We start from the raw sequence: 12,030 nt of genomic DNA, 5'->3' as shown, positions 1-12,030 counted from the left end.
ATAATAAACTTCCCATGAATGTATTGGTCTGTAAAGGTATCGGATAAAACTAGAATTTGCTTTAGGAAAGCCTTGACGAACTAAAACCAGATACCCAATACTTAATCCAAAGCTTGTTGAGAGTGTGGCGCACTATAAAGTCATAAACATGCGGCTTGTCACCATATAGATATATAAAGTAAATGGTTAATCAAAATATTGTTCGAAGGAATATAAGAAAATCATAAAACTTAAGGGAAACAGAAAGGTTAGATTTTTATCAGATTAAGTACAGGTTTTTAGCTGTTTACGTTTGGTCCTGCTTCACACAGATATATACCAATTGTTATATCAAAAGCCTCATCAACCCGATGGACTTAAAACCTACCATAACAACCTCCAAGCCAAGTTCATGCCGACGTTGTTTACCCAAAAAGAGGGAAAAATTGGACCATTTACGCCAGCCACTGGCCAATTATGTTGCAATCAGAGCCCTATTCCAAAGTTGCAAGTTAAGCAACGAAGAAACAGCTGTTAGCATTTACCACTGTGCACTTGATAGCCAAGAGTTTAATGAAATTAAGGGTACCCAAATTCTCACAGAACTGAGATGTGGATGACCTCAAAAATCCCAGCAGACAATTTTATCATTGATCAAGGAATCTCTAGGTTTTTTAGACAGGTGAAACCTACATTGACAGATGCCTGAATGCCCATTAAAGTTGGAGAAAGATCAACACTGTGAATCCTCTTCTGGAAGAAAAACAGTCGAGGGATCAAAAGCTTGATACTCTAATAGCTAGGCATGGAATTGTTAAACCTCTTTCTCTCATTATTCAATACTTGCGGCATAGGCAGGTCATTAAAGTTCCTGGCATCATGCCAACCACCCCACTGGCTATTTGATGAAAGACCATTATTGCTGAACTGTTGAGAATGTATCTGTTCGTAAATCGATGGATTGTTAGCTGGAAATTGATCAAGAAACCTTGAAGAAATTCTATATGCATCATTTTGTGGAGAAAATATATTTCCTGCATGATCTGTAACATTTAAATTCTGTAAAGGTGCAGATTGGTGCATTAACATCTTGAGTCTAGGATCATCTTCACCAGGGCTAAATTGTGGAAACGAAGTCCGCATCATGTCAAGAGATGCATTATTTACCCTTTCTGTTAGCATCCCCTTACCAATTTCCAATAATGCAAGATCATTAAATTGAACATCTCCAACCTTTCCGATATCTCCAGATGCAAGAACATGCTGTTGCGACAAGTGTTTCCCTGAAGATTTAGATGCATTAGAACTACATTGAAGTCAAGATACTTAGAAAGGGAAAGCAAAGGAAGATATGCAGAGTAAATCTTAGACAATAAAGAAACACACCATGAATACTAGAATTATATTCTACTCCCCCACCTGAAAAGCCAGGAGGTACTCTGCTGGACAATGAAAATCCCGGTGGGCTGGAAGCATGAGCCTTTGACACTGAAGAAAACAATTATACTCAAATCAGTTCTTTTGTCATACTTGGCTCGATAGTGAATGGAACTAACAGCACAAATGTTAACATTATTTGACATTTTCATTTAACAGAGGAAGATTTGATATGTAAGATTGTCTAAGCTATAATGGAAGGCCCGACAAACAGGACAGTTCAAAAGAACACATAAATAACAACAATTGAAGACAGAAGGATTTACCAATCCAGCCCATGATCCAATGGATTGAAACACTCACGAAAAGGGCTATCTATATAGAAAAATACTCAAATAACAAAATGCCTAGTAGATAGGAACATATAAGGAGAAACAACAATAAACATCAAAGGAAGCAAAATCACCCTCTGCCATCCCTACCCCATGCCACCAGCAACAGAGAAACAGCATACTAACAGTATAAATCAATGTGAAGGAAAATTGATTGCACAAAAACTCACTTCCAAGAAATTTATCTGGTAGTGCATAATTGATCGACGGCACAGAACACGGGTGTTTCCCATTGACAGTGTTATTCGAGTATCTCCACATATCCTTGTTTTCCATTAAAGCATCTGATTCAACATTCCCTCTGGAAACGTGCCTAGTAATTCCAATCAATTGGTCCAAATCAGATGAGTCATCCACAAGTGCATCTTGTCTTGCAAAGGAAAACCTTGACTGATTTTTGTCTTGACTTCTCCACAAATTTGGTGACTTAAGGGCTTTGCTTGGTTCTTCATTTTCCTCCAACAACTTAACTAATGAGTCTTCCCACGCATCCAAATCTAAAGACAAAATATTAGATATAATGCTGCTTTCCCCCATATCTGAAGTTACCTTATTAACATTTTCTTTATCCCCTACATGCTCTTCAAATCCTGTCTGTAAGGCATCATTAAAAGATTCAGAAGGCTTGCCCAAGTCATGTTCATGACAATTTTGATCTTGTTGCCAGAGATGATGGCTTGACCGGCCTGCATTCTTATGGAGATAAGGCGAACAGATCCCTGTAGAAAGATGATTGACGCCTTTGCTGAACTTTGATTGTTCATAATCCAAGTTCAGTACATCATCCACAACATCTTCCCAAAAAGCTGGAGTGGTTGAATGTTCTTCAGGATACTCATTATCTTGCTGCAAATGCTTCCCAAGAGATGAATTATTTGAGCCATGCATATACAGTAATCTATCTGAATCAGGAACAGAATATGGATCTTCCACGTGATTATGCAAGCTTATCGATGACAAATCTGAACATAAGCCTTCTACATCCCGATTTGAATCAAGGCCAACTGATTTGTCAATATTAAAATCACATTGTGATTTGGAGAGATTTAGAAAGCCCGAGTTTGCAGCAGAAGGTACCATATCTTGATCACTATCTACAAAAGCTGCAAATAAGTTGTGGTTAGAAAATATAGTAGAAGGGAGATTTTACACAAGTTCCATATTGTCTAACTCACATTTCTGAGAATTTCCACTATTATGATGCTTGTCCATCTCTGTAGGTACAAACATACCACCAGAATGGTCTTCTGGGTTTTTTCCAGCTTCCGCTGATTGTCCTGCATTAAGTGCATACTTATCAGTGTTATTAACTGCAGTCACATGGACCTGTCGATCATTAGATACCTCAACTTTTCTATTGACCAAATTACCAGGGAACGATGAGTTTGTATCAGGTGGAAGAGAACCCGAAACACGCATGACCCTGTTACAAAAATACTTGGTCACCATTCATAAAACAAAACAAATTGTAGTACCACCCATGGGTAAATAAATTACCAGGAAGTCACAGCAGGAGGTGCAGGTGAAGTCATGGTCCCGCTACCTGAACAAGATGCCTTTATCTGGTTCTCGATTTTCTGTGATTGTTGAGGTTAAGATATGTTAACTGAGCCTAATAACGTGCAATATAGTGAACACGCTAAAAGCAGCAGAAACATTTCATCCGGTAACTCAGTTCACAACATGTGATTTATCTGAAACTTACATCTAAAGTGCTTTTCGAAATTAGTTTGGAGGTTGATGACATGTGTCTGGGATCATCTTCTGTGGGAGGTAAAACACACCCCGAGCGCCGATGCAAATTATTTGTAGCCCCAATAATTTGTTGGACTCTACTCCTTTAACATCCAAATTACAGACCAAAACTATAATCAAATATAACTCCTAAACATAGGCAGGAAAAATAAATGGGTGGCGGAAACAAAGAGTAAGACTAATTAGCATGATGGAGGATGCAATTTAAAAAACAAATAAAAAGAGAATATACAAATTTACATTCACAAATTCAGAACCTGCATGAAACATTTGTGTAAGGTAGAACTTATAAAATATATGGTCCATCTGATATGTCAACTAAACCATATGTTGGTTTTTCTTGTTAAGAAAAGCACCTCAAAACTACAAGAAATTTGACATGGAAGCTTTAGATACCACTCACAAATTAACATGTCCATAAGTCATCCAGCCACAAGAAGACATATGCGAGACATCATACATTCAAAATTCCAAAGAAGAGAGACGGGGCTCATACATGAGTCGGAAACCAAAAATACCTTGCAAATGCTAATACTAGCTCATCTTTGGTAAAGCTATCTTCTTGAGAGCCATAATCATGCAGATATAAGCAATCTCTGTTGCTGCAAGGCTGGACAAGAAATAAAAGTTATAAAGTAGCCCAGAGAAATTGTTATCCCTAAGTCCTAGCAAAGCATTCATTTCAGCTTATATCACCATTTACCACATTTCTCAACCATGCATGGCAATACTTTGTGGTTCCAAAACAAGCCCTGCAAATGCAAATATCAACCCATAAACATCACATCATCACAAATGTCACTGTCCAATAAAAAAGTTAAAAAGGTATGGTTCTTACCTCAAGGGTCTACCTTCTAATACAAAACAATGCACTGATTGAATACACCGAATTGCTTCTGCTTCTTTTGAGTACGTTATATACCTATGGATAAGTACTTTTATAATTAGAATTCCAGAAATACGACTTGAACTATATAACATATAAATGACAGGGTTACAAGGAACATGACAAAACCAGTGCACATATTCACACAGGAAAAATAAAATAGAATAGGAAGAAGAAAAACTAAGTTAAAAGCCAAGCTAATTTTTCTGCTTGAAACTTCGTGCAGGGTGATGACCATTGCGATACACAATAATAACTTACACACAGCAGCTGTTGTTTGCAGAATGTTGGATTATGCCCGAAGCTGTCCGAGAAATTGACACTTTCATAACTTTTCCATACCTGCCAAAATACTCCTTGCGTTGAAGTAGCTGACAAAATACAAATAAAACACATCATGAAAAAGGTAAGATAAATTAACAATTTAAAATATATGAAACAACATATAAGAGTATGACATGCACCACATACATGCATCTAGCAACATTTAGATACAGAACAACATCATTGAAGAACTCACATCTTCATCTGCAAGGTTAAGAGCCAACCCAATTATGTACACTAGGTTCCGTTGAATAACTCTAACATCAGTAAGATGTTTCCTTCCTTCAGTCGATTTGGACTTCAACTTCTGCATTTTCTTTCTATGCTTTGAATTCATTTCAGCAACCAACCTACGTAAGCAAGAAATCATTGAACTAAAGACTTGCAAGAGAATAAGAACATCATAAAAAAATAGAAATTCCCCTCAGCCAAACAACCTTTGACAATTTGCTGCCATTGCCACAATACGTTCTTTGTCATAAGGCACACGGCAAGCTGGACAACGACCACCAGTCCCATCCTTTTCTGACATTTCCATAATGTGGTGCCAACACCAGACACAGATCTGCAGAGGAGAAGGAAGAAGACGCATAAAATCAAACACATCTATCACTTATCAGTAAGGGGCAATAATTATATGTAAACAGTCACTACATTTTGCTACTAAAATATCAGATATCCCAAAATTTTTATTTCCAACAAAGTTCAACAATAAATTAAGAAATTCATTCATGCACCTCATAGCCGCATTTGCATGGTTTCAGCTGCTGATCAGTCAGGTCCATCTCCTCAGTGCATATCGGACATGATTTCCCCCCTTTGTCACACATGATTGATCCAGGGAATTTAACTATAACAAAATAATTATAAAATTAAAAATAAAAAATAAAATAAAATAAATAAACCTCAGCTCCAAGGCAAAAACATCTAGAATTAATATATATTGCGCAAATTTCTACTGCTATAACATTCAGAAGGCCATTGAAGTCCTCAGCACAATCACAAAATAAAATTTCAAAATATAAGTTGATAATCATCAATTAAAACGCGGGGGAAAGAAAAAATGGTCCACACTCCACATGTACCGAGCAATGTTAACAAGAGAAAATCAACTATCAATTACATTAAAAAGAAAAAGGAAACACCGCCTTATATCTTACGTATCCCCGTTCTATTAAAATATAGCCAAATATTTAGACAGGTCACCACAAAGAAGTGCCCAATAATAATAATAAAAATTATTATTATTATCTATTGTTATTATTATTAACACGCCGTATAATCACAGGTTTAATTTCCATCTGGTTAGGTACACAATTGCAAGTGAGCAAAGCGTAAAATTAGACACACACACTTGCTGATAAGATGAAACAAGAAAAATTGAGGGTTTAGGTTTGCGACAATGAGTGCTACTGCTAGGTATTCCGGCAAGTGAAATGATCATTGTTATCACTTCCTTTTTCTCAGTTAATTCTAGCGGCACTGTCCCTGCCAATCACTACAGTGAACGGAGAAATGAGAAAAGAAAAAGCGTTCTAAATGCATGCTTTCTACATTTTACTTTTTTTTTTCCCTTCGCTTATGCGCCGTAATAATCAACATTCAGCATAACATTTTTTTCAGAAACACTTGGAATCAAAGGAAATCGCTACTGATAAATTTAGCGCACCGTATTTTATCGATTTTGGAAATTTGCTAGAGAGAGAAAAAAATGAAAAACCCTAACCTAGGGGGAAGGGAATGGAAGGGATGAACAAGGGAATGGTGGAAGAGTAAAGAATGAGGAAGTAAAAGTAATAAGTTTGAGAGAGAGAGAGAGAGGTTAAGTGAACTTACGGAGCGGTGAAGAGGAAGATGAAGATAGTGATGAAGATAGTGATGAAGAAGAGGCAGAGGAAGGTGCTAGAAGCGGAAGAGGAGGATAATGCGAAACATGGAATCAGAGATAGAGAATAGAGAGAGAAAGGGGAAAGAATGGGAATGGGAATGGGAATGGGAATAGGATGGCTTTGGTGTACGTGGTGACTGCTGAGGTGACTCGCTCAAATTCCGAGCTTTCTTCAATACAACTCTCATTTTATTTATACCTGGCCCTTTTTTTTCTTCTTCCAATCTTTTAATTATCCATTCACATTTTTTTTAATTTTTATTATATAAAAATATTTAATTAACCAAATCATATTTTTTAAAAAAAATAAAATAAATTCATTTCTTCTTAATTATAATTTATAAGATAGTCTGTATTGTCCAACTTAGTTGCTCTACTAATGATAAGAGTTTGAATACTTCCACTATATCTTCAATCCTCCATCAAAACCGATGAACCATTGTTACATAGTACAATGAATATTTGAATCAATCTATAACAAATGGTTAATGGCTGTCATTCTTTTAGGATTAGGTTGACAAATCATAGACGGATATAGCATAAAGTTATTTAGTTCCTTTCTTTAGGCTATGCCCCTCCCTTCTCTCCTTTATTTTTCTCTCTCCAAATGTGTTTTTAACCCTTTTTGGATACATAATTGGACCAGCATAATTGGGCTTGATTGTTTGTATTCAACTCTCTTCATTTTTCTCATCCATCTATTAAAGGTACTGCCATGACACAAAAAAAAAGGTACTGATGCCCATCAATTTGTAGCTCACATTGCATATCTCTTTCTCTCCATCTCAAAAGTTTTGGGTTTAAATCCTACCAAGTACAACCAAAAGAAAATTTTGGTAAGTGTATGAAGAGTGTGTGGGCTAAAGTGGTAAGTATTTTAGTCCATCAATCAAGATTATTAAGTTTGAAATATGAGAACATAAAAAAATCTCATTGAAAAATCTGTCAATGGAAAAGGTTGTAGGAGAAACACAACCTAAGCCTTTAATTATAGATGATTTTTTAGATAGAGATTTTTTTGTAGTGAGCAAGACAACCAAATACACCTATCATCATGTTCACAGATGAGGGTGAAAAAGTACTATCAGAATCCTATTTTAAGTCTATTGTCATCAAAGTTCTTAACAAATACTTTAGTTATACTGCTTTAGTGCATCGGTTAAGAAACATCTGGCGACTGAAGGGTGGTTATAATATTAAGAAAGCTATATTCGGCTATTTCCTAATGAAATGTGATCTGACAGAAGATTGGGATATAGTTTTGGCATGAGGTCCTTGAATAATTGGGAGGTACTATATTGCGATTAAGCCATGGACTGCATCTTTTTAACCAAATAAAAAACCTTTGGTTATACTCTTGTTTAGATTCATGTTGCTGGGTTAAATATCTAGGATTATTGTGGATTACTATGGCTTAATGGACTTAGGAGCTAACCGTAAGAACCAAAAATAATTAACGTAAAATAATAGTAAATAAATTGTCCGAAAATGGATCGAAAATTTAGAGGTGAAAATTGAATTTAGTGATTTTTTTAGTGGAAAAATGTAATTTTTTGCGTAAAATTGCATAAAAATGCGTACCGGTAAATTAACCGGCAATATCGTCTTAAATCTGTCTGATACTGCGTGAGAGCGATAAAAACGGTAGAAAAATTTAGGAAAATAATTAAAGTTGAAAATCGGACGCTAATTCTAAAGGTTTGGCCCAAAGTTTGGACCAAACAGGCCAAAAACGCTAACCGGTTAGATCGGGTCCAAATTAGGTCAAGTCCAATATATATGTGTAAAATGAACCCAAATCAACTCATAACACACTTAAAGCAAACCCTAGCAGCTGCATTGAAGGAGAAGAGAAACCCCACCATACTATTCATCCTCCCCTTCATTCGCTTATAACTCGAGCTATGGTGCTCCGATTCGCGTGCCGTTTGTGGCTATGCAAAACTCTCGTGCGAGCCCGTCAGTTCTAACTAACTTTTGCTAGTAAATTTTTGAGTTTCATACTCTCTTTCTCTATCCTAAGTGAATTTCGAATTTAAGGTTTGGTTTTTGAGTGAATTTTTATGGTTTAGTTGTTTAGATGCCAACCAATAGTAAAAAATCATTGAGTTTCATCCCCAATTTCTGTGACTAAGGTAAAGTTTCTCAAAAATTCTTGTAATTTGGTATATGGTGAATTCTAGGTATTGATGTTAGTGATATTGGTGTGTATAGCTTGATATTTGGTGACTTGGAAAGTGGTGTTGGTGATTGGAAGCTTGTTAGAATCAAATTTGGTGAAATTGTGCATATTGAAAATCGGTCAAGATATGGTTTCGATTTTCTTTATATAATATGTAATATTTCGTGAACCATAGGCTAGTGGACCTTAGTATATAATTGAATTGGGTGTTGATAATTGTTGAAACGATGAGTATGATGATTTTGATTATGGTGATGATTTTAATGAACTATGATGTTGTTATTGATAAATGATGTTGATTATTGAGATTGGATTGAATGATGGTAATCATGAGAATTTGTAGTGATAGAATGATTATTGATGAATTTGTTGGTTGAGAATGATATGAGTGTGATGAATTTGATGATTGGGATTAATGGTTTTGAGGATAATGCATTATAAGTGGAGTTTTGGTAAGAATAGTGATTTAAGACAAAATAGTAAGATCTGATGTGAATTGAAGTGTGTTGAGGTTTTGAGTTGAATTGGTTTAAAGTTTTAAAAATTAGAGAAACTTGTTGGTTTTTGAAAATTTTGATTTTTGACGAACTTTGTCGAGGCATAATTTGGCCTCTTTTAGAGTACACAAGTACATCGTCTAAGTAAACTATGGTAAAGTCTACATATGAGTAAAAAATATTATTCATAATTTTTTGAAACTCATTTGGTATATTTTTTAATCTCTCGAGCATTATATTCTATTCATAATGTCCAAAAAGTACAATAAAGACTATTTTATATCTATCTTCCTCTTTTACGAATATCTGATAATATCCTAATTTTAAATCAAATTTAGAAAAAATAGTAACATTACTTAATCTTTTAATCAAGTCATTCTTGTTTGGAAGGGAGTATCTTATCCATGTTAAGGTATTATTTAGAGATTTGTAATTAATTACTAATATGGAAGCTCCTCTTTTTAGGTTGGTTTGGTATGTAATAAGTAGTTATCCCATCTTTATCTACCATAAAAGGATATAGTAAAAGAATAACGCTTAGTTTGGTAAAACTTTTACTTTTTAAAAGTAGCTTACAAAAGCTAATTTTTAAAAGATGGCTTTTAAAAAATTGTAGCATTTATCTTTGATAAATCAAATTAAAAATAGCTTTCAATAAATACAAGTAACAATAATTACGTTTGGTAAAATAGTTTTTAAAATTTAAAAATATTATAATAGACATAAATACAAGCATTAAATTTGAAAATTAGTTAACATATGAGGTTATATTAGACTTTTAAGTTTTGAAAAGTACAAGCCAAATTTAAAAAGCTCTATCTTAGTTGCTTTCAAAAGTACCCCGATCTTTTAAAAGCTACAAGCACAAGTAATGAGCGGATATTTTATACGCTTTTTAGCATCATTTTCATATAGTTTTTAGTATGTTTTGTTTAAGTTTTATTATATTTTCATAGGTTTTAGTGTTAAATTCACATTTTTTGGATTCTACTTTGAGTTTATGTATTTTTATGCAATTTTAGGTAATTTCTGGCTAAAATTGAGGAGTTAGAGCAAAAGTCTAATTCAGAGACAGAGAAAGCACTGCAGATACTGTTTGGATCTGACCTCCTTGCACTCAGAAGAGTTTTTCTAGAGCTAAAGAAGTCCAAATGGAATGTTTGCAACGACTATGGAAAGCTAACTTTCAGATCTTTCCAGTAATATATAATAGTCCATACTTTGCTTCAAAATAGAAGGCGCAAAACTGGTGTCTAATGCTAGCCTCCTACCCTAGTCCAGGCGTCCAGCTCCCAAAGGAGGAGACCAGCGTTCAAATACCCAAAGAGGACCCCCTATCCAGCGTTCAACTCCCTAGAGGCCTCATAGCACATGAATCTTAATCAAGCGTAGCCCAAACACTCACAAAGTAGGCCCCAAAAGTGGATTTTAGCACTAAAAGACTGTTTTATCCTTCCTTATGTAATCCTTAGTCATTAGTTTAGTATTTAAGGGATATTTTACATAATCTTAGAGGACTTTATGCCACATTTTCGTTTATCATTGAGTCTCTAAACCTCCTAAGTTGAGGGGAGGAGCCCTACTGAGTTTTATGGATAAATAAAAGTATTATTGTTTCTCTTCAATCCGTGTTTGATTTAATTCTAAGATATATATTCGTTCTTCAACATGATGAATGGGATGACCCATGACAATCATCTCCGTTCTTCGTACTAAGACCACGTGCCTGACAACCACCAGTGTTCTTCTTGGGTTCGTGTGAATACATAACTGGAAAGCATCGAACCACCAGCTTGATTATACATCTCTTAGACGGCTAATCCACGACTTCGTTGGGAACTTCTTGAGATACTGGTTCAGCCGAGGTTTGGAGAGATTAGGGTCTTTGTGGTAGAGGCTAGAACCCAAAGGCACAGCATTCTCTGATCCGGAAGATTCGACCTTGTATGTGGCATTTTGAGTAGGATCATTAAGGAGAATGGACTGCAGGAGCTTCACCCTCAATCAGAATGGATTCACACTAACCCTGGGGTTCAGATCTTGAGAAGATTGGCGATTGCAACTGCACGGCGTTGATCACATACAGCCTGCCATAGAAGAAATCATTCACAATTGAAGAAGACAGTAAGACCAGAGTTAATCCAGAAGGACAAAACATCTCCAAGCCTTAACTATCTTCTTATCATTGGTTACATTCAAATTCACAAAGTATTTTGTACCCTATTTCACTTTTATGCATTCAAATCCAATAACTCTTCTATCTGCCTGACTAAGATCTACAAGATAACCATAGCTTGCTTCAAACCATAATCCTCGTGGGATCGATCCTGACTCGCTCAAGTATTACTTGGACGACCCAATGTACTTGTTGGTACAATTGTACGAAGTGTGGGGATTCGTGCATCAAATTTTTGGCGCTGTTGTCGGGGATTGTTCGAGTTTGGACAACTGACGGATTATCTTATTCCTTAGATTAGGTATTGTCTTTAATTTTGTTAGAGTCTTCTATTTTATTTTTCTTTTTTTCGAAAAAAAAACTTTATCAAAAGTTTTTTTCCAATCTTTGTTTTTGGTTTGAGTCTTTTGTTTTTGTTCTTGTTGAAATTTTTGAATTCTTTAAGTCTCTTTTCAAAAAAATTTTCAAAATTAGTGTCTTTTGTTTGAGTCTTGTATCAATCTTTAAGTTTGGTGTCTTCTTGTGTCTTTTCTTTAAATTTTTCGAAAATAGTGTTCTTGGTTTTCAAAAATTT

At 35.2% G+C, this 12,030-nt stretch overlaps 1 protein-coding gene across 2 annotated transcripts; it reads right to left on the bottom strand.

The window, feature by feature from the left end:
- Window positions 1–230: 230 nt before the first annotated feature.
- Window positions 231–6,760, bottom strand: LOC107493397 (uncharacterized). Of its 2 annotated transcripts, none has more exons than XM_016114492.3 (15): window positions 6,550–6,760; window positions 5,451–5,563; window positions 5,151–5,278; window positions 4,910–5,063; window positions 4,651–4,760; window positions 4,342–4,425; window positions 4,207–4,255; window positions 4,022–4,113; window positions 3,454–3,586; window positions 3,246–3,325; window positions 3,119–3,171; window positions 2,924–3,025; window positions 1,919–2,851; window positions 1,366–1,467; window positions 231–1,262 (listed from the first exon to the last, which is right to left on the bottom strand). In XM_016114492.3, the coding sequence occupies exons 2-15, from the start codon at window positions 5,541–5,543 to the stop codon at window positions 772–774; spliced, it is 2,604 nt and encodes an 867-aa protein (XP_015969978.1). In that variant the 5' UTR covers window positions 5,544–5,563; window positions 6,550–6,760; the 3' UTR covers window positions 231–771. The 2 variants fall into 2 exon arrangements, with proteins under 2 accessions (XP_015969978.1, XP_015969979.1); XM_016114493.3 differs by having other exon boundaries at window positions 1,399–1,467.
- Window positions 6,761–12,030: the final 5,270 nt, after the last annotated feature.

Source organism: Arachis duranensis, chromosome 6 (genome assembly GCF_000817695.3).
Source record: "Arachis duranensis cultivar V14167 chromosome 6, aradu.V14167.gnm2.J7QH, whole genome shotgun sequence".
In the NCBI taxonomy this organism is placed as follows: domain Eukaryota; kingdom Viridiplantae; phylum Streptophyta; class Magnoliopsida; order Fabales; family Fabaceae; genus Arachis; species Arachis duranensis.
Note: the sequence above shows the minus strand (reverse complement) of the source record. Positions and strands in the feature narration are given on the sequence as shown.